This window comes from Camelina sativa, chromosome 8 (genome assembly GCF_030686135.1).
Source record: "Camelina sativa cultivar CO46 ecotype springtype chromosome 8, ASM3068613v1".
Classification (NCBI taxonomy): domain Eukaryota; kingdom Viridiplantae; phylum Streptophyta; class Magnoliopsida; order Brassicales; family Brassicaceae; genus Camelina; species Camelina sativa.
The window spans coordinates 23,950,995-23,973,207 of NC_141887.1; the positions used below are offsets into that span (position 1 = coordinate 23,950,995).

The 22,213-nt window shown below is 37.3% G+C and overlaps 7 protein-coding genes, 1 long non-coding RNA gene, 6 other non-coding genes and 2 pseudogenes across 14 annotated transcripts; 9 read left to right on the forward strand and 7 right to left on the reverse strand.

The window, feature by feature from the left end:
• Positions 1–1,104: 1,104 nt before the first annotated feature.
• Positions 1,105–2,027, forward strand: LOC104707751 (uncharacterized). Its single transcript, XM_019228811.2, has one exon. It carries the CDS (start codon positions 1,361–1,363, stop codon positions 1,853–1,855), a length of 495 nt encoding a protein of 164 aa, XP_019084356.1. The 5' UTR covers positions 1,105–1,360; the 3' UTR covers positions 1,856–2,027.
• LOC104707750 (uncharacterized) lies at positions 1,105–3,859 on the forward strand. Its single transcript, XM_019228622.2, has one exon. The coding sequence runs from the start codon at positions 1,904–1,906 to the stop codon at positions 3,260–3,262; it is 1,359 nt and encodes a 452-aa protein (XP_019084167.2). The 5' UTR covers positions 1,105–1,903; the 3' UTR covers positions 3,263–3,859.
• A 279-nt stretch (positions 3,860–4,138) lies between these two features.
• Positions 4,139–4,881, forward strand: LOC104707752 (uncharacterized). The gene is made up of 2 exons (XR_015564611.1): positions 4,139–4,402; positions 4,621–4,881. It is a non-coding gene; the product is annotated as an uncharacterized LOC104707752 (long non-coding RNA).
• Positions 4,164–4,266, forward strand: LOC147940390 (U6 spliceosomal RNA). The gene has a single exon (XR_015564813.1). It is a non-coding gene; the product is annotated as a U6 spliceosomal RNA (small nuclear RNA).
• An 835-nt stretch (positions 4,882–5,716) lies between the features above and the next one.
• On the forward strand, positions 5,717–8,169 carry LOC104707753 (beta-glucuronosyltransferase GlcAT14B). The gene is made up of 5 exons (XM_010424172.3): positions 5,717–6,393; positions 6,476–7,167; positions 7,257–7,332; positions 7,411–7,526; positions 7,626–8,169. The coding sequence occupies exons 2-5, from the start codon at positions 6,516–6,518 to the stop codon at positions 8,132–8,134; spliced, it is 1,353 nt and encodes a 450-aa protein (XP_010422474.2). The 5' UTR covers positions 5,717–6,393; positions 6,476–6,515; the 3' UTR covers positions 8,135–8,169.
• A 48-nt stretch (positions 8,170–8,217) lies between these two features.
• LOC104707754 (syntaxin-123) lies at positions 8,218–9,692 on the reverse strand. The gene is made up of 2 exons (XM_010424173.3): positions 8,971–9,692; positions 8,218–8,825 (listed from the first exon to the last, which is right to left on the reverse strand). The coding sequence occupies exons 1-2, from the start codon at positions 9,456–9,458 to the stop codon at positions 8,396–8,398; spliced, it is 918 nt and encodes a 305-aa protein (XP_010422475.1). The 5' UTR covers positions 9,459–9,692; the 3' UTR covers positions 8,218–8,395.
• Positions 9,693–9,993: 301 nt separating this feature from the next.
• LOC104707755 (protein TIC 20-IV, chloroplastic-like) lies at positions 9,994–12,436 on the reverse strand. The gene is made up of 3 exons (XM_010424174.3): positions 11,572–12,436; positions 11,082–11,215; positions 9,994–10,903 (listed from the first exon to the last, which is right to left on the reverse strand). The coding sequence occupies exons 1-3, from the start codon at positions 11,628–11,630 to the stop codon at positions 10,239–10,241; spliced, it is 858 nt and encodes a 285-aa protein (XP_010422476.1). The 5' UTR covers positions 11,631–12,436; the 3' UTR covers positions 9,994–10,238.
• LOC104709777 (protein TIC 20-IV, chloroplastic pseudogene) lies at positions 12,060–13,666 on the reverse strand (annotated as a pseudogene).
• Positions 13,663–14,616, reverse strand: LOC147940391 (uncharacterized; annotated as a pseudogene).
• A 467-nt stretch (positions 14,617–15,083) lies between these two features.
• On the forward strand, positions 15,084–15,230 carry LOC147940392 (small nucleolar RNA snoR134). Its single transcript, XR_015564926.1, has one exon. It is a non-coding gene; the product is annotated as a small nucleolar RNA snoR134 (small nucleolar RNA).
• Positions 15,231–15,277: 47 nt separating this feature from the next.
• LOC147940393 (small nucleolar RNA U36a) lies at positions 15,278–15,368 on the forward strand. The gene has a single exon (XR_015564928.1). It is a non-coding gene; the product is annotated as a small nucleolar RNA U36a (small nucleolar RNA).
• Positions 15,369–15,413: 45 nt separating this feature from the next.
• On the forward strand, positions 15,414–15,506 carry LOC147940394 (small nucleolar RNA Z223). Its single transcript, XR_015564940.1, has one exon. It is a non-coding gene; the product is annotated as a small nucleolar RNA Z223 (small nucleolar RNA).
• Positions 15,507–15,877: 371 nt separating this feature from the next.
• Positions 15,878–15,979, forward strand: LOC147940395 (small nucleolar RNA Z157/R69/R10). Its single transcript, XR_015564916.1, has one exon. It is a non-coding gene; the product is annotated as a small nucleolar RNA Z157/R69/R10 (small nucleolar RNA).
• A 689-nt stretch (positions 15,980–16,668) lies between these two features.
• On the reverse strand, positions 16,669–17,587 carry LOC104707756 (calmodulin-like protein 6). The gene has a single exon (XM_010424175.3). It carries the CDS (start codon positions 17,325–17,327, stop codon positions 16,863–16,865), a length of 465 nt encoding a protein of 154 aa, XP_010422477.1. The 5' UTR covers positions 17,328–17,587; the 3' UTR covers positions 16,669–16,862.
• A 523-nt stretch (positions 17,588–18,110) lies between these two features.
• TRNAT-UGU (transfer RNA threonine (anticodon UGU)) lies at positions 18,111–18,182 on the reverse strand. The gene has a single exon. It is a non-coding gene; the product is annotated as a tRNA-Thr (tRNA).
• Positions 18,183–18,397: 215 nt separating this feature from the next.
• On the reverse strand, positions 18,398–19,976 carry LOC104707757 (cytochrome b6-f complex iron-sulfur subunit, chloroplastic). The gene is made up of 5 exons (XM_010424176.2): positions 19,906–19,976; positions 19,541–19,794; positions 19,069–19,186; positions 18,762–18,944; positions 18,398–18,677 (listed from the first exon to the last, which is right to left on the reverse strand). Exons 1-5 carry the CDS (start codon positions 19,948–19,950, stop codon positions 18,573–18,575), a joined length of 705 nt encoding a protein of 234 aa, XP_010422478.1. The 5' UTR covers positions 19,951–19,976; the 3' UTR covers positions 18,398–18,572.
• Between the last annotated feature and the right edge of the window lie 2,237 nt (positions 19,977–22,213).

A 22,213-nucleotide genomic window follows, 5' to 3' on the forward strand; every position in this document is an offset into this window, starting at 1 on the left:
ACACAAGAGGGAGGTTGTAGAGACATGTTTAGTGTTTAGGTTTACTGAGACATTTGATGTTCACCGTTTTGGAAAGTTTTGGCAATTTTACTGGATGGTTGTTATGTTGTGTGGATCAATTGCGTTAAATAAATGTATGAGCTTTAAAGCTCAGAAGAATCAAATGATTACTTTGTAAAATCACATTCCATAAGGTCTTTGAATCATCCAAGAAGTTTTCCAATGTTCTAGTTGAAAAAGATGACCTGAGCGTACTTGTCTCAGACTCAGACTGTGGTTTACTATTGGGTCCATTTCCGTTTTGGGTTTTGAACACTCTTAAGTTTCTGAAATTTTGGTAAACTTGTAAACCCTTTTGAATTGGTTTTGGTTAATCTCTTTTCACAGTGTCCTGTGTTTCAAAGATGAAGACTTTATTTCTGCACCTGAGTGAATCTAATCCTTTCATTGTTTTGAAATTTTGTTTTAGGAAACGAGGAAAGTTTACAGGAAGCTGGTGTAAATTAGAGACCCTTTAGCGAGGGTGAAGATACACATTTATGGTGTTGTAAATTGACATGAGACCCATTAAGAGCATTTGAATTGACAGAATCAGAGTGTTCTTGTCTCAGGTAAACCTGCTAAGACCCAAAGATCTTGGTTCTTATAGTTTCACCTTTTCAGTCTTCAAGATCCCAAAAAAAAACTAAGCCCAATTATCAGGACAACTACTAGCCTCTTATGGATATGGAGCAGACTCAGGAATCTACTGAATTGCAAAGAAGCATTGAATGAGAAGTTCAGTTCTCAGTCTCAACAACAACAACAAAGGGAAACTAAAGAAAAGACATAAAAAGAGTCACAACCTTAGGATATGAGCTTTAAGTTGATTCTGCAGCAAAAAGAAAGGGAGGCTTTTTGTGTTTCCTGGTTGTTTGTGAATTGGCTCTAGAAGAGAAGAAGATTATTGTGCTTGCTTTCAATTGGTGGGGAGTTTCAGTTTCCAGCTGTGTAACCTTTGTTCTTTGAAATGTTCCTTCTATTGTAAACATGGTCTGTTTACAAGATTCTTTGCATTTGTTTGTACTTGAAAAGTTTGTAAAACTTAGTTCTGTTCTGTGTTTGTAATCCTTAAAGTTTATATTATAAGCTGTGAAGTTTTGTAATTGTTTGAAAACTTTACAATTACCAATTAAAGTGAGGTCCGATAAACCGGACTTAACCGAACCAAACGGATCCGGTTTTATGTAATTGTAATTTGTACTTTTTACACACGTAGAAACGCAAGTGGAGAGAGAGGAGTCGGGCTTTAAATACTAAAATGCTTTGTTAAATTTTTTACATTTACTATCTTCGCTAATTCCTCTGCTTCTCTTGCGACATGTCTGAGTTTATCGATCAAGATGATCCCAAGATGGAAGCTTTGAATCTTCGAGAAGAAAGAGTGAAGGAGTCTGAAGATTCTACTCAAGTTGTCTCTGTTGCGCCTGCTTCTTGTTCCGCCATTACTGAAGCCAGCAATAAAACAGATGCTTCTTCTTCAAGAAACCGTGACGGTTGTGAAACTGGCGAGACAACGATGGCAGATAAAGAAGACGACGATCGCAATGATGGTGATGATCCCAAGATGGAAGATATGAATCTTCAAGAAGGCTCGAATCCGGAGCTTTATGATGATGGTGCCGCTCAGGAATCACAAGTGGAAAACTCTGAAGCCAACATGAAAACAGATTCGTCTCCTTCTTCAAGAAACGGTGAAAGTAGTGAAACTGCCGAGACAACAATGGTAGCTGAAGAAGATGATCGCAGTGATGGTGATGACGAAGAATATGAGTCCAAGGTAAATACGAATTGCGTAGATTTCGAGTTTACTTGATATACAAGTATGTAAGATAGATGCTTAAATGTGGAATCTTGGTTACAAATGCAGAGCGATGAAGAAACCAGTAGTCTTGTTACTCAGCCTCCTGAAGAAATTGTTGGATTAGGTACTCAGCGTCATCGTTCTGTCTATGAAAATGTTGGATTCAGTAGTCTTGTTACTCAGCCTTCACATCAGAATCCAAGGGTTGATCAGATTGCTAGGAGTGGTCAAGCGATGAACCCACATCAACAACACACAAGACCATACCGTGGATCAGCATTGCATGCAAGTTATCAGAACAATTTCAGGCAACCTCTTGGTATGCAGCAGCATCCGATGGCTAACCAGTTTCCCAATGTAGTCCCAATGCAAACTCAGATGTTTAATCCAGGGCTTGCACCTGCACCATGGGGACCACAGAACACATATCATCAGCATCCGATGGCTAACCAGATTTCAAATGTAGTCCCAATGCAAACTCAGATGTTTAATCCAGGGCTTGCACCTGCACCATGGGGACCACAGAACACATATCATCAGCATCCGATGGCTAACCAGTTTCCCAATGTTTTCCCAATGCAAACTCAGATGTTAAATCCAGGGCTTGCACCTGCACCATGGGGACCTCATAACACCTATCAGCAGCATCCAATGGCTTACCAGTTTCCCAATGTAGCTCCAATGCAACCTCAGATGTTTAATCCAGGGCTTGCACCTGCACCATGGGGACCTCATAACACCTATCAGCAGCATCCGATGGCTTACCAGTTTCCCAATGTAGTCCCAATGCAAACTCAGATGTTTAATCGAGGGCCTGCACCTGAAATATGGAGGGTTCAGATCACATATCAACAGGATTCCATGGGGATTCAGAAGTTTATGCCATGGCATGTATTTAAACAGCTGGACTGCCCATTGTCAATGGGGCCAATCATGTCTCCAGTGCTGGCTGCGAGGGATAGTGGCTATGTAATTGAACAAAGATTGATCAGTAGGGGAATGAGGCCAAGACAGGATCCAGTAATGCACCCATATCAACATCCAGAGGCTAACCAGCAGAACCTGAGATTGGGGCAATTCAGAAGTGAAGATGTGTTTACTACAATGAAACCAGATGGACAGCGAAGAACGTTTGTTATAGTTCGGAACCCTCTAAACCCACAACAACGCAATTTCGTGTACATAGATGCTGTATATGTGAGAGCACCACTGGCTGAGGTGCATCGTATGGTGCAACTTCATAATCAAGCGCAACAGCCAACGCTGTCTGAGGAGGTTGACGGTCCTGCGTCTTCTGAACAAGGTGGAGATCAGGTTGACGGCGCTGCGTCTTCTGAACGAGATCAGCAGCAGTCTCAGGAGGTTGACGATCCTGCGTCTTCTGAACAAGGTGGAGATCAGCAGAAGCAGCCTAGGTAAAACGATTCTTGACAGTTTGACATGTTTTCCAAGTTTTTCTTTTCTACCAAAAACTCTCTCAGATTTGGTTTAGTATTGAACAAGCAAAGAGTGATACCATTGTTATGATACTAAATAGTTCACTCTACTAGTCTGAAAAAGTTGTCTTTTTTGGAATGCCCATCTTGTGTAGTCTCCTTAGGATTCAGAAAGGTTGATCAACTGTTAAGTCAAAGATCTATTCAAAAGTGTAGAAACCAAAACGAAAATTGCAGATGAAGAAAGCTTTCCTCTTCTCCATCGTGTAGTCAATTTCAATCCTTTTCAGTGAAAGCTCAATCTAGTATTCATAAAAGATTCTCCTTTTTACAATACCCAGTTTTGTGTAACATTGAAATGTGACTCAGAGGGATATCGAAGGATTTGTGAGAAGAAAAAAAAACAGAGCTGACAAAACCACGAGAGAGATAGCGTAAATGGGTTAAAAAAAAACTGAGAGAGAGAGAGAGAGAGAGAGAGCTGAGAGATGAAGACGGAGAGAAGGATTGATTATCGGATTGTGTTCTAAGCTGACACAGTCTGGGTTTGGTTGATTTAGGGATTTGATGGTTTTGAATTTGGGGTATTTTCTTTCTTTTCTGGTAACAAAACATATAACTGACGTTATTTACTGTTAACGTCTCTGGGGATAAAATTGTTAATTTCGCTAAGTCACAGCCAAAATTTGAGTTCTATTTTTCACCGTTGATATTGCTTACCTGTACGTCATCCGACGGATCGTGACCTCAGAAAGCAATGTTGATGGGCCTAAAAACAATCAGAAAAGGCCCATTAAAGCTGTTAACTATATCAAGAATCCCACATCGCTCAGTTGAAAAGACAAAACCTGTGTTTAAATAAGGTTAGAGTGGAGTGTATGATTGTCCCTTCGGGGACATCCGATAAAATTGGAACGATACAGAGAAGATTAGCATGGCCCCTGCGCAAGGATGACACGCACAAATCGAGAAATGGTCCAAATTTTTTTTTTTTCCTTCAATTTTCTGATGATCAAACACTAGATATATCTCTGTTGTTGCAGGCTTTAATTTGATGTTCGTTCGTTGTCTAATGTGTGTGTTCCCCTTTACAACTCTTATGCTCCTCTAGTTTATCCTACAGGTTTGCAGCAAAATCTCAATTTGGTCCCCTTTTCAGTTTGGAGACTCTTGAGTTTTTTTCGAATTTTTTGTCAACCCTCAAACTGGTTTTGGCCAATCTCTTAGCAATGTACAAAAACAAAAGATCACAACTATAATGTCGGTTAGGTGTTAATTATAAAGACAATTTTGAATCTTCAGTCTGAAATTGTTTGCACTTGTCTGAATCAATGGTAATAGGGTTTTAGGGAATGTGGAAAATGCATAGAAAGCTGGTTTGGATCAAAGACACAAGAGGGAGGGTGCAGAAACAAGTTTCCAGAGACAATTGATGTTCACTTCTTCTTATGTAGTGTGGATCAGTTGTCCTTAGATAAATGTTACAGCTTTAAGCTAAGAAGAATCAAATGATTACTTTTGTAGAATCACATTACATAAGGTCTTTGAATCATCGAAGATGATGTTCTACTTGAAAAAGATGACCTGAGCGTACTTGTCTCAGACTGTGGTTTACCATGTTTACTTGAAAAATGATGCATCCACAATCCAGCTTGACTCTGTTTCAGTGTCCCTCCAATGATTATACTTAGTTATCATCATACAGTTATCAGGAAATCTACTATCCTCTAATGAGTTTTTAAGATTGTGGTTTAGCCTTATGAGTAGGTGAATTGCAGCAAGTCCATGATACATATTTGCATCCTAACCCCCTATCTATCCCTAAGTCTAGCTCCAATGATGTACTACCGGCAGCAGCAATTCATGAGTGTTCAGATGTTGTCAATAAGACCAAGTCAGCCATGAACGTTTGTTGTAAATTCGAGCTACTTCAACCAGCAACAACACTTGAGCCTCCCCATAAATTGATTCACCCCGATTCTCCCAATGCAATAGGCAGAAACACCATGGCCTTAGCTCAATCAACGAACAAATGATGTAACTTTCAGTCTTATAGACAAAACATATCTCAGGGGTTTAATGCTGGACCGTCTTCTGACCTAAGTCAAGATTAGCAGAGCAGTTGACATGATTTCCAAGTTCCACAGTTCCAACTTTGGTACTGTATATGACTTTTTATTCAAAGTTTCTATAAACGTTAATTATTATCTCCCTAATCAAATATATTCAGTTTCAAGACTTTTAAAGTGAAAAAGTTCAGTACTTCTTCAAGATTCTCTTTTAACGTTGGCCACTCTCGTGTGCGGTCGTGTGCTTGTGCTATTCTCAAACAAATCCACCGGCCAGGCTACTAAACACGGCGATAGTTTCAAGCGAGTGTACGATCACGCGCTTTCTGATTCAACGTTTACATTAAAGATCCAAGATTAAGCTAATCCCATAATTAAAAGGGAAAGACATGATAATTAATATAATCAGATTGATATTGCCAACAATTTAAGCTATCATTCATCTCTCTACGGAAAACACTGAATTTTAAAACTAATCACTTTTTTGATTCTTCGTCTCTGTTACCAACGCTTCGGTTTCTCATTTTCTCTCTTCCGACAGTTCCGAATCTAATTCACAAATCAGTTTCTTTTCTCGAAGAAATTGAAATCTTTCTCCTCTTCTGTCTCCCTCATCTTTGTCTTTGTCTTTGTCTGCAAAAAAAAAACCTTTGAGAACTCTGATGCTTTCGCCCTAATTTGATCTGCAGCAGCATCTGTCTTAGTCCAAAGGACTTGTCTTGTTATGTTTCTATTAAAAGGATACAAGACTTAAACTTTAAGCATAGTTGATTGTTCTGATCTTGAAACTCTGGTTTAAAGTCATTAGATCTGACCTCAGCTTAGGACTAAACAAGCTTTTTTATCGCTGCCATGCCAAAAGCGATAAACAGCAGTAGTAAAAAACCTTTTCTTTTTATTCGGTTGGTGCATTGGTTGTTGGTGTTCTTATCAACTTTCGTCTTCTATTAATTAGCTATTTTGGTTTTGTCACTTTCGTTGGAGTTGCCCAAATTCTGAAACTTTGCTGCAATATCTCTATTGGGTCCGGTTTCCGAAAATTCTGGTAATTTTCTATCAACTCTTTAGTGTCTTTATTTGTACAAAAGATTAAGACTTTTGATTTGATCTCCTTGTCTGAAATCAAGTTTAAGATAGGCAAAGCTTCTGTGTGTTCTGGTGAGGGGAATGAAGAAAGTGTATAGGAAGCTGATTTGGATCAGAGACCCATTAACGAGGGTGAAGAGACACTTTAGTTTACATTCAGGGTTTAGGGTATTCAGAGATAGGAAATGGATGTTCCCGTTTCTAGCTAGCTTGGTTTTGTCGGTTACTCTCTTAATGTATGTTCTTTATGGTCAGTTCGACAGTTCTTTTGTGGAGGAGGAGCCATCATTGTCTTTTGATAATGTCTCTGAAGAATCAAATGATTACTTTGTAGAATCACATTTTAGAAAGTCTTTGAATCCGACAAGGGATTCGAATTCTTCAGAGGTTCCTAGGTTAGCTTATCTGATCTCGGGGACGAAAGGTGATAGTCATAGGATGATGAGGACTTTGCAAGCTGTGTATCATCCAAGAAATCAGTATGTTCTGCATTTGGATCTTGAAGCTCCCCCTAAGGAAAGGCTTGAGCTAGCAATGTCTGTGAAGAGTGATCTGACTTTTCGTGAAGTCGAGAACGTTCGTGTTATGTCTCAGTCTAATCTGGTTACTTATAAAGGCCCTACAATGATTGCTTGTACGCTTCAGGCCGTGGCGATTTTGCTTAAAGAAAGCTTGGATTGGGATTGGTTCATCAACCTTAGCGCCTCGGATTATCCTCTCGTTACACAAGATGGTTAGTTAGTTAACTCAAATGCTTTTTGTCCTAAATTAGTGATTTTGCTGTTTTGGTCTTTGATATAGTATTGGTGTGCTTTCTTGCAGATTTGTTGTATGTCTTCTCAAATTTGTCTAGGAGTGTCAATTTCATTGAACATATGAAGCTTACCGGGTGGAAACTGTAAGTAGAAACTGCTGTAATAACTACTGAATCATTATTCCTGAAATAGAAAAATAAGATATGGTTATTTTTTTGTAGGAACCAGAGGGCCAAATCAATCATTGTTGATCCTGGCTTATACCTATCGAAGAAAACTGAAATTGCTTGGACTACTCAACACCGTTCAATTCCTACATCTTTCAAGCTGTTCACAGGTTAGCTAGCATCTTCAACTCTACATTACATAAGCAGGTCTACTGGATGAACGAGAGAGATGGTTTATTTATTTATCTGTCTTGTCTTTAATCTTGCAGGCTCAGCGTGGGTAGTTCTGAGCCGGTCTTTTCTTGAATACTCAATCTTAGGATGGGATAATTTCCCAAGGATAATCTTAATGTACTACGCAAATTTTGTATCCTCTCCAGAAGGATATTTCCACACACTCATATGCAACACCGAAGAGTTCAAGAGCACTGCGATAGGGCATGACCTGCACTACATAGCTTGGGACTATCCTCCAAAGCAACACCCTAATTCTCTATCAATGAAGGATTTCGAAAACATGGTCAAAAGCAACGCCTCTTTTGCTCGAAAGTTCCACAAGAACGATCCTGTATTAGACAAGATCGATAGAGAGCTCTTAGGCCGCACTCACCGGTTTTCCTTAGGAGCTTGGTGCATTGGTAGCTCGGATAACGGCGCTGATCCGTGCTCTGTTCGAGGGGATGACTCAGTTTTGAAACCAGGCCCTGGTGCTGAGAGATTAAGGGAGCTTGTTCAAACACTTTTATCTGATGAGTTCAGAAGAAAACAATGTACATGAGAGAGGTAATGATTCAAGCTAAAAAAAATTGTACATTCATTGTGTTTTAGTTCTACTCATAGGTCATAAGTTTCCATATAAAGTTATACAAAACGATCCAGATCGCCGAAATTTTTTCGATAAAAAGCAATTACAATAGCAAGAATATGTAGATAGAGCTTCAAAATTGAACTCTTGCTTCAGCTCTGGATTCAACACAAGAAATTGAAAGGGATCTAACAAAAAAGAGTTTGAAGAAAACAATGTGTTTCCTTTTTGAAATCAAGGTTTAAGTACAGTTGTAAAGAGGATAGGGAAAAGAATCACAATAACAAGTACGATAGCGAGAATAATGGCGATACAAGTCCATTTTCTCGAGTTCTTCTGAAGTACTTTAGCTCCTTGCAATTGATCAGTCCCTCTCATGACAAAAGAGCTCGCCTTTGAGACATTTGATTCGATGTCATTGAGCATATTCCCTTGAGCTTCCACAAGAGCAGCCATGTCGAGGAACACTTGGTGCAGCTCTAACAAACTCCGTTCTATCTCCTTAACCGTGTCGTGTCGTTCTTGAATCTCTGATAATGTGTCCATGATCTGTCCACGACCTTGCTCTTGTATTGCTTTTTGGAGAAAGCGTTCGCTCTCTCCGCTTGATATTAGCTTCTCGACCGTCTCTTCATCTGCTTTTTGCCCCGTTACAGTGAAGTACCTTCAAAGATTCAACCGAAACACACAAAACTTTACCATCTCTTAGTTTGAACAGTTCAACACTTTTTGTAAAAAGATTTGATCTTTGTTGATTCAGAGGTACTACCCAAATGAGAGAAAGAGAAGTAAGATCATATAAAACTTACCGTCTCTCGACTGTTTCTTTATACTCAGAAGCCATTTTGGTACGTAGTCTCTGAAAATCATCCATCATGTCTTTAAGCTTCTTCCCCAATCCACTAACGACAGATGTTCTGGTGCGATCAGCAGACGATCCAGGACCACAGCCAGAGACTTTCCTCTGTGCAGCATTAGATTTCTCCAAAGCCACAAGCTTTGACTTTATCATCTTGACACGTTTCAAGACCTCTGTTACACTCGAATCCATACGAGCGCGAAGCTTTTTAACAGCCTTGGAATCATGTACGGTCTTGGACTCTTCGTTAGCGTCTTGGAGACGCTTATGAATCTCATCGACAGCTTTCATGTCTTCTTTAACACTCTCGACATATCCGAAGAACTCATCGAGGTTGCCTGAATCGAGAGAAGCATTTTGAGATTCGATGTCATCGAGTTGGACTTGATGGTTCAAGTCTGTGTATCTCTTGAATGAGCTTGATATTAGATCGTTCATGGCGACGATCAAGAAATCAGAGAAAAAGGGTTTGTTTTCTTAATTTCTTGAAAATGGACAGAGGAACATTATGGTGGTTTAAATGATTGACTTTAAGCTAGATAGACCTTTTAAGAGCTGTCTGAAAACGAATGCGAAAAAATACTAAATAGGCATTGTCGAGCTGTGTGCTTAGAACCAGTCAAGAGGGTCTAAAGACTAAGGAAGACTTTGTTAAGAAGATGGAATGTAATCACGACTTTATGATTTGGTTGGTACCATGTTGCAGAGACGTGGTACCAATTAAAGTTCTGTGGGAAACATGGAGCCCACTTAACCCAAAAATTTCAATGTAATTAAACCGGTGGACCTTAAGGCTTTTATGTGTTATGATGTACCAATTTTTCTAATAATAGGCTTAGGATTGAAGAAACAAGAACAAAAAGCCTACTTAAATTTGTAAACCAACCAAACCTGTGAATTCATTAAGATAGAGCTGAATTTGTATCTGCATATTCCAGCTTTCTTGTAACTTTTAACTAATAAGATTTCTAGATTAACCAAACTAGACATACATTAAAATCACGGACAAGTCCAACCACAAGATTATTCTGCTGTAAAATCATTGATTCAAGCTACTCTCGTAGAGAGTTCTGTTTTACACATGGACACTGACACTAAGCTAAATGATTTCACATAAGAGTGACTCGGTAAGACACAAAAACCTTCTATGGAGAAAAAGAATAAGACTTGTTCCTATTCCAAGTATGTAACACCAAATGGACCAGCTTTTCACCTTTCTCACCTGAGTGGTCTCTGGAAACCTCCCAAGTTGAAGAGGGTGTGAATGGAAGCAGCATCGGTCATGAAAGGAATCTGAGCATAGACTCCAGCAAGAGCGCACCGTATGCATTCAAGAAGCAGACATATGTAGGTGAATCCGACGACCATCCAATAATACATCCCAAACTTTCCTTTGAAATGAATCAGCGGGAAGAAATTGCTCGTGCACCATATGACCTGAAGAGCTGTTTCAAGAAGCATACCCATCATCATGTGAAACCTCAAGTAATGAGGCAGCTCTTTGTTCTTCACCACCCACATATAACCCAAGTAGCAGTAGACCATGAAGAACCAGGTCGGCCATCTGTTTATAGCTCCCGGGATGAAAAATATCATGTCTCCAATGGTGTCATACTTTTCAAGAAACGGTTGGAGGTAGAACCCAACATCAGATATTTGGAGGGATATCAAATAAGGAACACAAGCCAATGTCCTCCACCACCATTCAGGTCTCTCTGCAATTCTAGGCAGTTTGATTTTAAAGAAATCATCTTTGGCCACTCTTGCAGGCTCTATTGGTCTCCGTTGCCTTCTCAAACCAGGAGCTAATGATGGCAAGCCATGAGCAAATAGCTGGTTCGATGATGTTGCTGCTGCTGCTGCAAAGTCCAAAGACGCAGTTGCTGCAGGAATTTAACATCCGAGATCAGTTGAATCACAAAGAGCACAGCAATTAGCTGCCAAAAGCCTCAAAGCAATGATACAGGACAAGTTAAGCTACCCTGTCTTGTGGGTTTTGTAAGAGGAGCTCATCATATTCATACATGATGAAAAAGACTCAACTTGAATCCAAATTAATACCTTTAAGAGGAGCAATCTCTCGGGGACATTTCTGTGAAATTGAGCTTGCTGAAAATCTTAACTTTGCAGATGAATCAACATTGGGGAAGATCACCCTTGGATTCACAACATTCTTCAAAATTGGACTATGGTTCCTGGTTTAGACATCATGATGATCACGAAAAGGTAAGCACAACATCAAATCTATGTGAAAGCAGGCATATGCAAGAAACTACAACACATAAAAACACTCAAAGTTTAATATTACAAAGCCCAATCCCAAATTGATCATCCACCAGCATAACAAATCGAAATCTCAAGACTTCGTAGGGAAATTAATTCGAATTTTCATTGGAATTGACGATTCAAACAGTGCAGAGCGAAAAATTAAACGATGCAACACAAATCATCAAAGGAACGAGGAACTCCAAAATCGGAGAAGGGAGAAGAACCAAAAAAAAACGCAGAGAGATCGAAAAGCATTAACGGAATCATGAGTTGATTAAGTAACCTGGGAGCGAGGAAGGTGAGAGAGCCACGGTTGGTGGTAGTCGCCGCTAAACCCTGCATATTTTTTTTTCCTCCGGCGAGAACCTTCGGAGCTTTAGGGTTTCGATATATTTTTTAAAAAATAATCAAAAATCAGAAGAAAAAAAAAAATCGGCGAGGAGTAGAGAGTAAACTTTACGTGCAAGAAATATGAAGCCACCTGATTCTGACAAAGGTGGCTATTTTTTTAATTTAGGTCGGTTTAAGTGATACTCCACCTTATTGGGCTTTCAATAAAACCCATCTATCTCAAAACTAGGCCTGTTTTTAACGAAGAGGCTTTAAAATTAGAGAGGGTCATTATATGAAACAATAATAAAACCATATAAAACCAAACGTGAAAATGTCTAGAAGTAATAGTTTACTAGTATCTTCTACTATCTACTATCAAGTAGGAACGTCTTGGTTTATGCTTGAGAAATCTCAAAGGCTCGGGCCAATCTGCCAAATTTAACCGCGTGTGGATGTAATGTAAGCAGCATCACTAAGGATTGGAATCTGAGGATAGGCTCCAGCCAATGCGCATCGCAAACACTCAAGAAGAACACAAAGGAAGCTAAACCCTACCACCATATGATAACGTATGGCCAACCGTCCATTGAAGTTGATCAACGGGGAGAACTCGCTCGTGCGCCATATGATCTGCATTGCTGTTTCCACAAGAATTCCCATAATCATATGATACCTAAAGTAGTATGGCAAGTTTCTGTTCTTCACCACCCACGCGAACCCTAAGACGCAATACACCATGAAGAAATTGTATTGCAAGTTTTTAGCTGCTCCTGGGATCAATTTTATGATCGTTTCTCCAAGGGCGCCGCCGTGCTGCTGAAGGAAAGGTTTCATGTAAAAACCAATTTCAGACATTTTTAGGGATATCAAATAAGGTACACAAGCCATGATCATCCAAAACCATTCAGGTCTTTCTTCGGTTTTTGGTAATCTGAATCTTGAAATGTTCTCATCTCTATAATATGCTTTCACAGGCACAGGCTTTCTTGGTCTCGGGTTTCTTCTCGCACCAAGATCAGCCAATGGTGGCAAACCATGACCTAAGAGCTGGTTGGATGATGATGCAAAGTCCACATGCGCATTTGCTGTAGATTTGGGGAATTAGTTTTCAAGGTGAAGAGTTATACAAGTTTTTAAAATCAAGATTCATCAGTAATATGATAACATAGCATACCTAAAAGAAGAACAATCTGTCTTTGTGGACGACTTGAGCTTAATTTGGGGAATGGACCAAAATTGGAGAAATAAACTCTTGTAGGTTTCACGTATTTCTTGAGATATGGGCTCTGACTCCTGCGTTATGAAATTATATTATGACCACACAAATACATGGACCTATCAATCTATGTATATGAAACACTATTAATTGTCATAGCAAGGATTATTCTCTAAGAGCACTCTACAAAATTTTCAAGAAATTAACATAAAACCCAAAAATTAACTGAATATAAACAAAGAATCACATGATACAAATAGCAAAGAGGAATTTCTAGGTGAAATAACTAGTGATGTACGATAACGCAAAATAGACCCCAAGGTGAATTAAAGTTCATTCCCTGTACTAGGAATAAATCGAAACCACATGGATTCGGTAGCCAATGTGCGAAGATTGAGTTCGAATTCCTATTAAATAGACGATTAAAAGTTTTTTTTTTCAAAGAAGGACAATCAACATATAGATCCATAGTAAATCGAAGAATCCTATGAAGAAGGGGCGAGAAAACAAAATCAACGAAAACGAAAACGCAGGGAGATTTAACGAGAGAGAGAGAGAGTAAAAGAAGACCCTGAAAGCTAGATGGGTAAGAGTGCCACGGTCAGTGGTCGCCGCCAAACCCTGCATAATTTCGTCTATAGGTTAACGTAACTTTGACAAGATGGCATATCATATTATTTTCTCTTTTTATATTTTTATCATCTTCTTGTTTTTTTCCTTCCCATTAAGATATGATATAATCAATATATAGGAATTTTCTTTTTTTTTTTAAACAGAAATATGTTATAATTTTTTTTTTTTTTAAACTAGGAAGAAGTACGTACGTCATCCATAAAAAATAGTGAACAAACAGAATTCGCAAATTTTTAGCTTACAATAAAAAACAAAGAATTCTTTCAAAAGAATGAACAAGCAGTGGAGCCACGTTCTTGAACCCGGCCAAATTGAATGTGACACTGGCAAAATGATTAAGCGAACCAGACAATAGCTTCCTGCTATTACGCACAATAAACTGTGAACAAGGCTCCATGAAGCTAAACCCCACCACCATCATATAGTACATCTTTAGCCGTCCATTGAGTCGAACCAATGGGGAAAATTCGCTTTCCAACAGAATCATTCCCATAATTTTGTTAGAAGTCGAGAAATGAGGTATGATGGACATTAAGCGGCGATATACCATGAAAAGCCTCTTAAGCAATTCTTTTGCTGTTCCAGCTGGGATCGAGTTTTCATCTTCAGATGCTCTCACATGCTTTGTTAGGCTCGGGTCATGAACAAATTTATTGTTGAATAATGATGATGATGATGATGAGTTCTTCAATATTGTCAATAGCTTATTATCACCTAGAAGAGGAACGACAATCTTTCTTTGCAAACTGGACATTATCGTCAATCTTGATTTTGGGAATGAACCAAAGTTGGAGAAACACACTATTGGTTGTTTCAACTGTCTCTTTAGATGTGGACTCTGATCAACCTTGCTTTATAAATTTAGTGATCACGAAAGTACAAACACACAGTTTTTAATAATATAAGTATTTATTAAGATCAACAAGTATCGAATTAGTTCATTCCAAAATCGAAGAATCCATATTGTACTGTATTTAGAAGGAAAAAAAAAGGCAAGTAAAAACATAAAAATCAACTGTATATATCATCATCGATCGAAGGAAAATCCAAAACGGAATAAAAGATAAATTTGAAAAGAGAAAAATGAGTAAAAAAAAACCTTGGAGCGAGGAACGCAAGAGAGACATGATCGGTGGTTGTCACCATAATTTCGTCGCCGGCGAGAGAGCGTTCGAGGTATTTAGGGTTTCGGAGTTAAAAATATCAAACGGGTAAAAAAAATATAACCAAGCCGGTTAACATTGTACCGATTACGAATAAGGCCAATAATATTAGCGGGGATAGTTGCGACATTTTGGTAAACGGACCACCGCTCGGCTTTTCAAATTTGAGTCTGGGCTTTTGTATAAAGCCCAAATACTTTTAACATTAAACCGAACCGACAGCAACTAAAAGGAAAGTCAATTAGCCGGGGGGGTAATTTCGACTTTTAGGAGACGGTGTTTTAGGGCTAAGGGTTTTGAAACTGAAACCTCTATATAACAGCCGCGTTGAATGAATCCTAATCAAATCATTCACAACCTCACACTCACACGATCGAATTGTAAATTAGGGTTCTTCAGTGTTTTTTTATTTACTTAGATTTAGGTTTATTGATTTATTATTATAGCGATTAGCAGGAGCCCCCGGGCTACTCTGAGTAATATAATTACATGAAGACATAAGCCCCAAAGCTCCTGCTAGATTGATGTCATTCGTGTTGCAGTTCTGTCTTGTTTTTTTGAATCCGGCTTAACTGTGTCAAAGCAATGTCTATATATATAATTTTGATTCGTTATTTGTTTGATTGATTAGTTGTTATTGTGGGGGGCTATGATTACAAAATTATCCGCGCTTCTGAGATTTTGGTCTATGAAGTACATACGGTAAACAATGGTTGAATTTCTTAATATGAGCCTCTAAAACGTGTTTTGTATTGATTTGTGTTTGTTGTTTGGTTTTGGAGAGAGCACTGATGATTAAATCGAACAGCTTTACGCCAGTTCTGCTTCAGAAAATTCTTGATAGAAGAAGCTGTATATTAATCTGAGCTCTTTATGTTTGTTTTTCTTTTATGTTCTTTATATATTGTTTGCCTATGATGATATAATCTAATTAGCGAGGTGCAGTGGAGCTGAGACCCTGTTTTCAGGGAGAACCCCTTGGCAGAAACTGTAATTTCTATGAAGCTATATGGATTCTTACTGAGGCTTTTTTTCTTCTAAAATCCTTTTGTTTTGGGTTTTGTTTTATTGTTACTACATGTTTTAGTGATCTTAGTTTCAATTCTATGCTATCGGGAAATTCCATTGGTCTAACCGTTCATTTACTATGGAGATTGGAGAATCTAAATATTGTCTATGGACCATGTAACGGTGAACTATTCTCAATTTAGTGGTTAATAAGTAAATTAAATATGTAAAGAGGTGGGGATTTGGTGACGAAACGAATATTTCGTGGACTAGAGTTTCAGATCTGGGCTCTTCACCCAGAATTTGAAGAAACTACCCTTGGCTGTCTGAGTATTCCCTCTCTTAAATTGTCTTGAAGTTTATTTGTCTAACCAACGACGACATGTTAATGTCAACCAAGTAACGGTTGACATTACTTGCTGAAACAAACATGAACACTAAATATGTTTTTAGTAAAGAGAGTCATGTTTTTTTTGGATTTAAATTGGTTGCCGATGATGATCTAATCTTATTAGCGAGGTGCAGTGGAGCTGAGACCCTGTTTTCAGGGAGAACCCCTTGGCAGAAACTGCAATTTCTATGAAGCTTTATGGATTCTTACTGAGGCTTTATTTTCTATATCTTGTTTTTTTTTTTTTTTGGGATTGTTTTAGTGTGAATACATGTTTAGTGATCTTAAGTTCGCCCGTGTTCTAATAGCTATGTATTGTTAACCTTGCACCAAAACATAGCAAATTATGGATGGCTCTACCGAAATTTCTTTGTCTTAAAAGACTCATCACCATAACTAGCGAGTTTGCCCGAGGAAAACAAACATGACTTCGATATGAAAATTGTAATACTAATTAGTATCGTCCAATAATGGCAATTCCAACATTTTTTATAAAGACCTCTGTAAACGGTCAGACTCTAAGACTTATTGATTGAATCCAACCTGTCGTATATGAATTTCAAATAAAAAATGTCATAGTAACATACTCCTCAATCGTTTTATCGTATCAAACGTTATTTCTGAAAATAAACAAAATTAATGTTGAAGAAAGCATCATCACTCATCACGTTATAAACAGACGCATCTACAGTTTTTTACAATGTTATCTTGCAAGTCTAAACAATGATATATTTCGTTTATGATCTTCTTTCCAGACCGCAAATGGTTATATAAATTAACAAAAATTAAAAACAAAAGAAACTTAAAAAAAAAAAAGTGAAAAGTTAATATCAGCTCACTGAGCTAAAAAAGCGACCCTTTTTCATCATTTGTCTAAACTCCATGTAATTAACCCTACCATCACCGTCAACGTCCACTTGCATTATCATCTTCCTACATTCCTCCAAGGTCTTACCTTGCTTGAGTCCCAAGGAAGATAGAACCGCTTTCAATTCTTCCACCGTGATAAACCCGTCTCCGTTCCGATCAAACACGTTGAACGCTTCCTTCATATCTTCTTCTCCTACCTCGTCCTCGTCTCCGACCATTATCGTCTTGTAAAGCTCTCCAAACTCTTCAATGTCAACACAACCGTCACCATTAACATCGATCTTTTGGATAATCTGCGTTAGCTCGCTTTCGGGTATCATGATCCCGAGGTTCTTTAATGACTCGCTGAGCTCCTTTGTAGTGATCTTTCCGTCTCCGTCCTTATCGAACATTTGGAACACACGTTTTATCTCCGTGGAATCCATTTGTTTTTGAAAAAAAAAAATTAGAGGTTTTTGTTTTGGAGGTGGCGTGTGGAGGAAGAAAATGTGGAAAAAAGAGAATGATGAGACTCCGAGAAGCCGAGAAAGAGGTCCTTTCTTGGCCTCTTGGAGACCCGATGAGGGTAGTTTCAGAAACTAAGGAGAATGTTTAAGAGAATTGGTGAAAAATCTTAGCCAAAAGCTCGAGGTAATAACATGTAAATACGGACAAAAATAGGAGAGATAGAGAGAGATTTGTCTTATTGTTGGTTGAGAGGAAATGTTGCTTCTTTCAAAGGAGCCTTGTGGCATTTGTACCATCGAAGTCTTGTAAAAAAGTTGATCGGTTCAATAAAATTGTATTTTTAGTTAATTCATAATTATCATTAAATAGTCTAAGTATAAATTTACAAACGTTTTCCATAGCCGAACAAACAAAGATCCTAAACATCAATTTCGAACCAAGGTACTACTATAATTTCCCATAGTTCTAAATATTTTAAACTTAACTTATCCAAACAGCTTGCAAAAGACCAAATCCTTTGGACTTTGGAGTGGTTAGCCAGTATGTGATACTGTCCCAACTATGTGAAGTCTTTTGAGTATATTTATACAAAATAAGATTTTTCAACGATAGATAATAATTTATTAATACCCCGGTTTAATGATATATGTTCAAATTCTCACTTTAATCATCCCGTGTGTTATGAACAAAAAAAAAACAAATTATAACAAAGAGAATGGTGAGCAAAATTGAGCCAAGACATAATAAAGCAATGGATTAAGTGCCCACACGCAGGATCGAACTACGGACCTTCAGTTTACAAGACTGACGCTCTACCACTGAGCTATACGGGCTTTTGTGTAACTACACAGTAAAGTATTTATGTATCTGTAACTATTAAGTTATTTCATTATCGTAACAAACATTAAATTGCACCCAAAGTCACTCTAAAAGCCAATGAAATTCAGTCATGTATTGAGGCCGAGGAACAAGTCTTGTGTTCCCAGTAGTATTGATACAAGTGTAATATGTTTGAGTAAAAAAGAAAGAGTGAAATTAAACAAGAAACTTGGGGAAGTGACTGAACATATTATTTCATATAAGAGGCAAGAATTCACAGAGTAATGCCAAGAAATGTATGATTACAGACAGCTTTTACATTATAAGAACAGCCGAACAAGTCTTACACAAAAAGAGCAAATCTTTCTTCTTCTCTTGTTGAAGATTTGTTGAAGAGTCTTAACTTAAGACCACCATGGAGCATCACCGGTCCTGAAGTCAGTTTCCACCCATGGAACAAAAAGAACCTTCCCAGTATCATCTATGTCAGCGTGAGCCAACGCTAGCGACTGTTCCATGAAAATAAGTTTAGTTTAGAAGGTTCACTTTAGAGATACGCAGAAAGAGAGAAATGTGGTTCATTTTTGACTTACCAACGGCGCTGGACCTCTAACGACTCTGCCTTGGGCGTTGTATTGGGAACCATGGCAAGGACATAGAAACTTGTTCTCAGCTTTGTTCCATGGCACAACACATCCAAGATGAGTGCACACTGCATTGATACCGTATGTCGCTAGAGTCTTGTCGTTCTCCACAACTAGGTAAGTCGGATCTCCCTAGAACGTAAAATCCACACACATTGAGATGCAAGAACTTTTGTTGAGATCTTGAAGTAGTGTTTCAAGGAAAGCTAAATATCTTGTTCATCTTCTTATAGTACTAATGAATTTATTTATTTACCTTTAATCCTTGGGTGAGGGTTCGGTCACCGGGACCATGAGTCTTAAGCCATTCCGTTGCAAGTACATCGTTTCCAAGTGCATCCTTGGCTGGAGTACCACCACCTCCACCTCCGGTACTACATTTTTCAAAGAAACGTAGAGATTGGAATAAAAAACAACGAATTAAAAGAAACTCTCTATAAAATCTCACATCTGAGAAAAACCAAAGAAGCCATCAAGTGATTCATAGCTACATACTGGATTGAACCAAAAGCTAGGAACATACAAAAGCAAATTCAAACTTCACCACTATACAAAGAGTCTCTAGATTTTCAACCTAATGCAGTCAATGATCAAAAGATATACTAAAAATTTGTAAACTTTACCAAAACAAAACATAATAACAAAGACGCATAGTGATGCAATAAATGTTCCAAAAGAAAGAATCAAGAACCAAATCGAGAGGAACAGAGTAAAAGTGGTGAACTCACCCAGGAGGAACAAAGAAGGAACCGTAAGGGACAAGCATATAGCCAGTAGGGAGAGAAAGAGCTCCAACAAGAAGAAGATTCAAAAGCTTTCTCTTTTCCATATCTGGAACTCTGTCTGCTGGAATACTCGACGCTTGACAAGCAATTCTCAATCCAGTCTTCTCCTTTCTTACCATTTGATGATTCGTCTTCGTTGGCTTCACGAACAACCCACGCGACATCGCCGCCATCAAAGCGCTTCTGCTCGAACCAAGCTGCACCCCAAAAAAAAAAAACAAATTTTTTAAAAACCCATTACTCTAAATCATCCCTAAAACTCGAAAATTCTCCCGATCGTTTCGATTCGAATGATCAAGAATGAAAACCTGAGTAGCAGGGGAAAGGGAGGAGGACGCCATTGATGTATTCATCGAAAGCTTTAGCCAAAAAAATGATAAAAGGGTTTCGGTCCGGAGGTTTTGATGTTGTGGAGGAGGATGACAAGTGGGATCACACAGAGATTTAAGACCACTGAAGAGAGAGAAGCAGATAAGGCACGCGCCAGCCTCTGCTTCCACATAGCCACATCCTTTCAGATTTTGGATTTCTTGATAATGGTGCTTCTTAATGGGCTTTTAATGGCCCAACAAAGAAACTTAATGGGTTATTTGCTATCTATCAGGGCCTCTAGTCTCAATGGTTTCTCTGTATCTATCCAAGCCCCCGGAATTGAATTAGTTCAAATGTAAGTTACTAGGATCAGACCCGCGCTACAGAGCGCGAATTAACATAATAGAATATTCTATATTTTTTTCGTTATAGTGAATTACGTGTATATAAATGTATTGAGATTATATAAAATAATAAAAGGAAAAAAAAAGTAGATGATGAGTTTTGATAAAATGAAAGAGAAAAAAACTGAGAAACAATTATAATGAACTAACCCGCAAAAAAAATTGTATTCGTAGAAATATCAATCATAATTTACTCACCATATGATTGTGAGTTTTGTAAATCAACCCGTGTATATTTAAAATAAATATGACAGAAAAATAAGTAATATTTGTTGTAACACTTAAAAATGTAATTTAGTAATTTAATATTACAATAATATATTTAGTGTCAATTGAGAATAACAATTCTCTTTAATATCAATTCTATTTAATAGAGTAATGTGAATTCTAACAATTCTATTTAATATCAAGTGAAGAACATATGTCGGAAAAAAACACAAAAGTACACAACCCGTCTAACCCGCGAGCCACCATGGGTGTATATATCAAAGCATCTTTACAATAGATTTTGTTACAATTAATTTGACATTTTGTTACAATTACTTTGACATTGTATTGTATATTGAGTAATTTAGTACATAATATAGTTGGATTTTTTTTACATATATTGTTTAATATAAGAAATTAAATTAGAAGTTCGTTAAACAATATGATTTTAAAAAACTAATACTTCAAATACAAAAAGTAATAAAAATGACCAATTATTCTTGTACAAAAACTAATTGTTGAATTTGGTTAATATTTAATAGTATTATTAGTTTTTGTACTTGAATAATAGACATATAACAATAGAAACTGAGGATGAGAATTACAAAATTTTCATTTACAAAAACCATAACACCCACTAAAACAAAACTTGTGTGTCACTTAATTAGTATTTGACCAAAAATATATATATACACAGTATAGTCTAAGACTCTAAGTATAATTTTCTTCAAGATAATATTTATTCTAGTTCAATAGTTGTTTTTTTTTGTTGTTGTGTAGCCATTCTCCCTTATTCTCATCATCCAGACTTAATTCCTTCGCTCCATTGCTTCTTGCTTGTTGCCTCAACGATAAAAATTTCTTAAACCTGTTGTAATTATAAACAAAGAAATAAGAATAATAACTTGATAAAGTAAACCAAAAACTCATTAGTACCTTGATCTTGTTGATCTTGATTTTCTTTTTGATTTTGTTCTCCACGACATGTGTTTTCATTTCACTCATGTTAACCACCTAAACCAATGACATCTACATGAATAACACGTATTGATTTAGAAAATAATGATTTATCACAATAAAATATATAGATAAAATAAATAACTTAATCACTAATAATCTTACAAACGCATCAGGCAAAACAATTTCAATGGTCTCTCGAGAGTGAGTGGTGTATTGCCTCCAAGAATGAATGATCTTAACTTAATCCTCTAGCTTGTTTTAAATGGATTTTAAATAGATTATTGCAGGAGGAACAACCATAATCGTTCGCACCGTAAAAAGAATGAAGAGGAAGCTATTAATAATCCAGCCGATGTAGACCTCATATTTATAGCACTACGGGATAGCGCAGCTAGTTAAATCTTTACCATATTTTTTTTTATATAAGTTAGGGAAAAATATTTTATTTGATTTTCTAATTGTTTTCAGTAAATTACGCAAAAGTTTTGGTTTGATAGGATAAAGAGAGTATTTACTAAAGATTGAGATGTTACTGATTTGTGCAATCAATTATCTTGTTATTCAGTTAGGATTCTTTTAGGAATGTTTCTTGTAGTATTTTATATTGGACGATATAGTTTTCCTATTTATGTTATATGCTATATTCAGTTTGTTTTTTTGGGTTAAGTTTGTTGATATTAATAATTATAATAAATTTTAAATAAACATTAATTATGTATATTTGTTAGTTTCC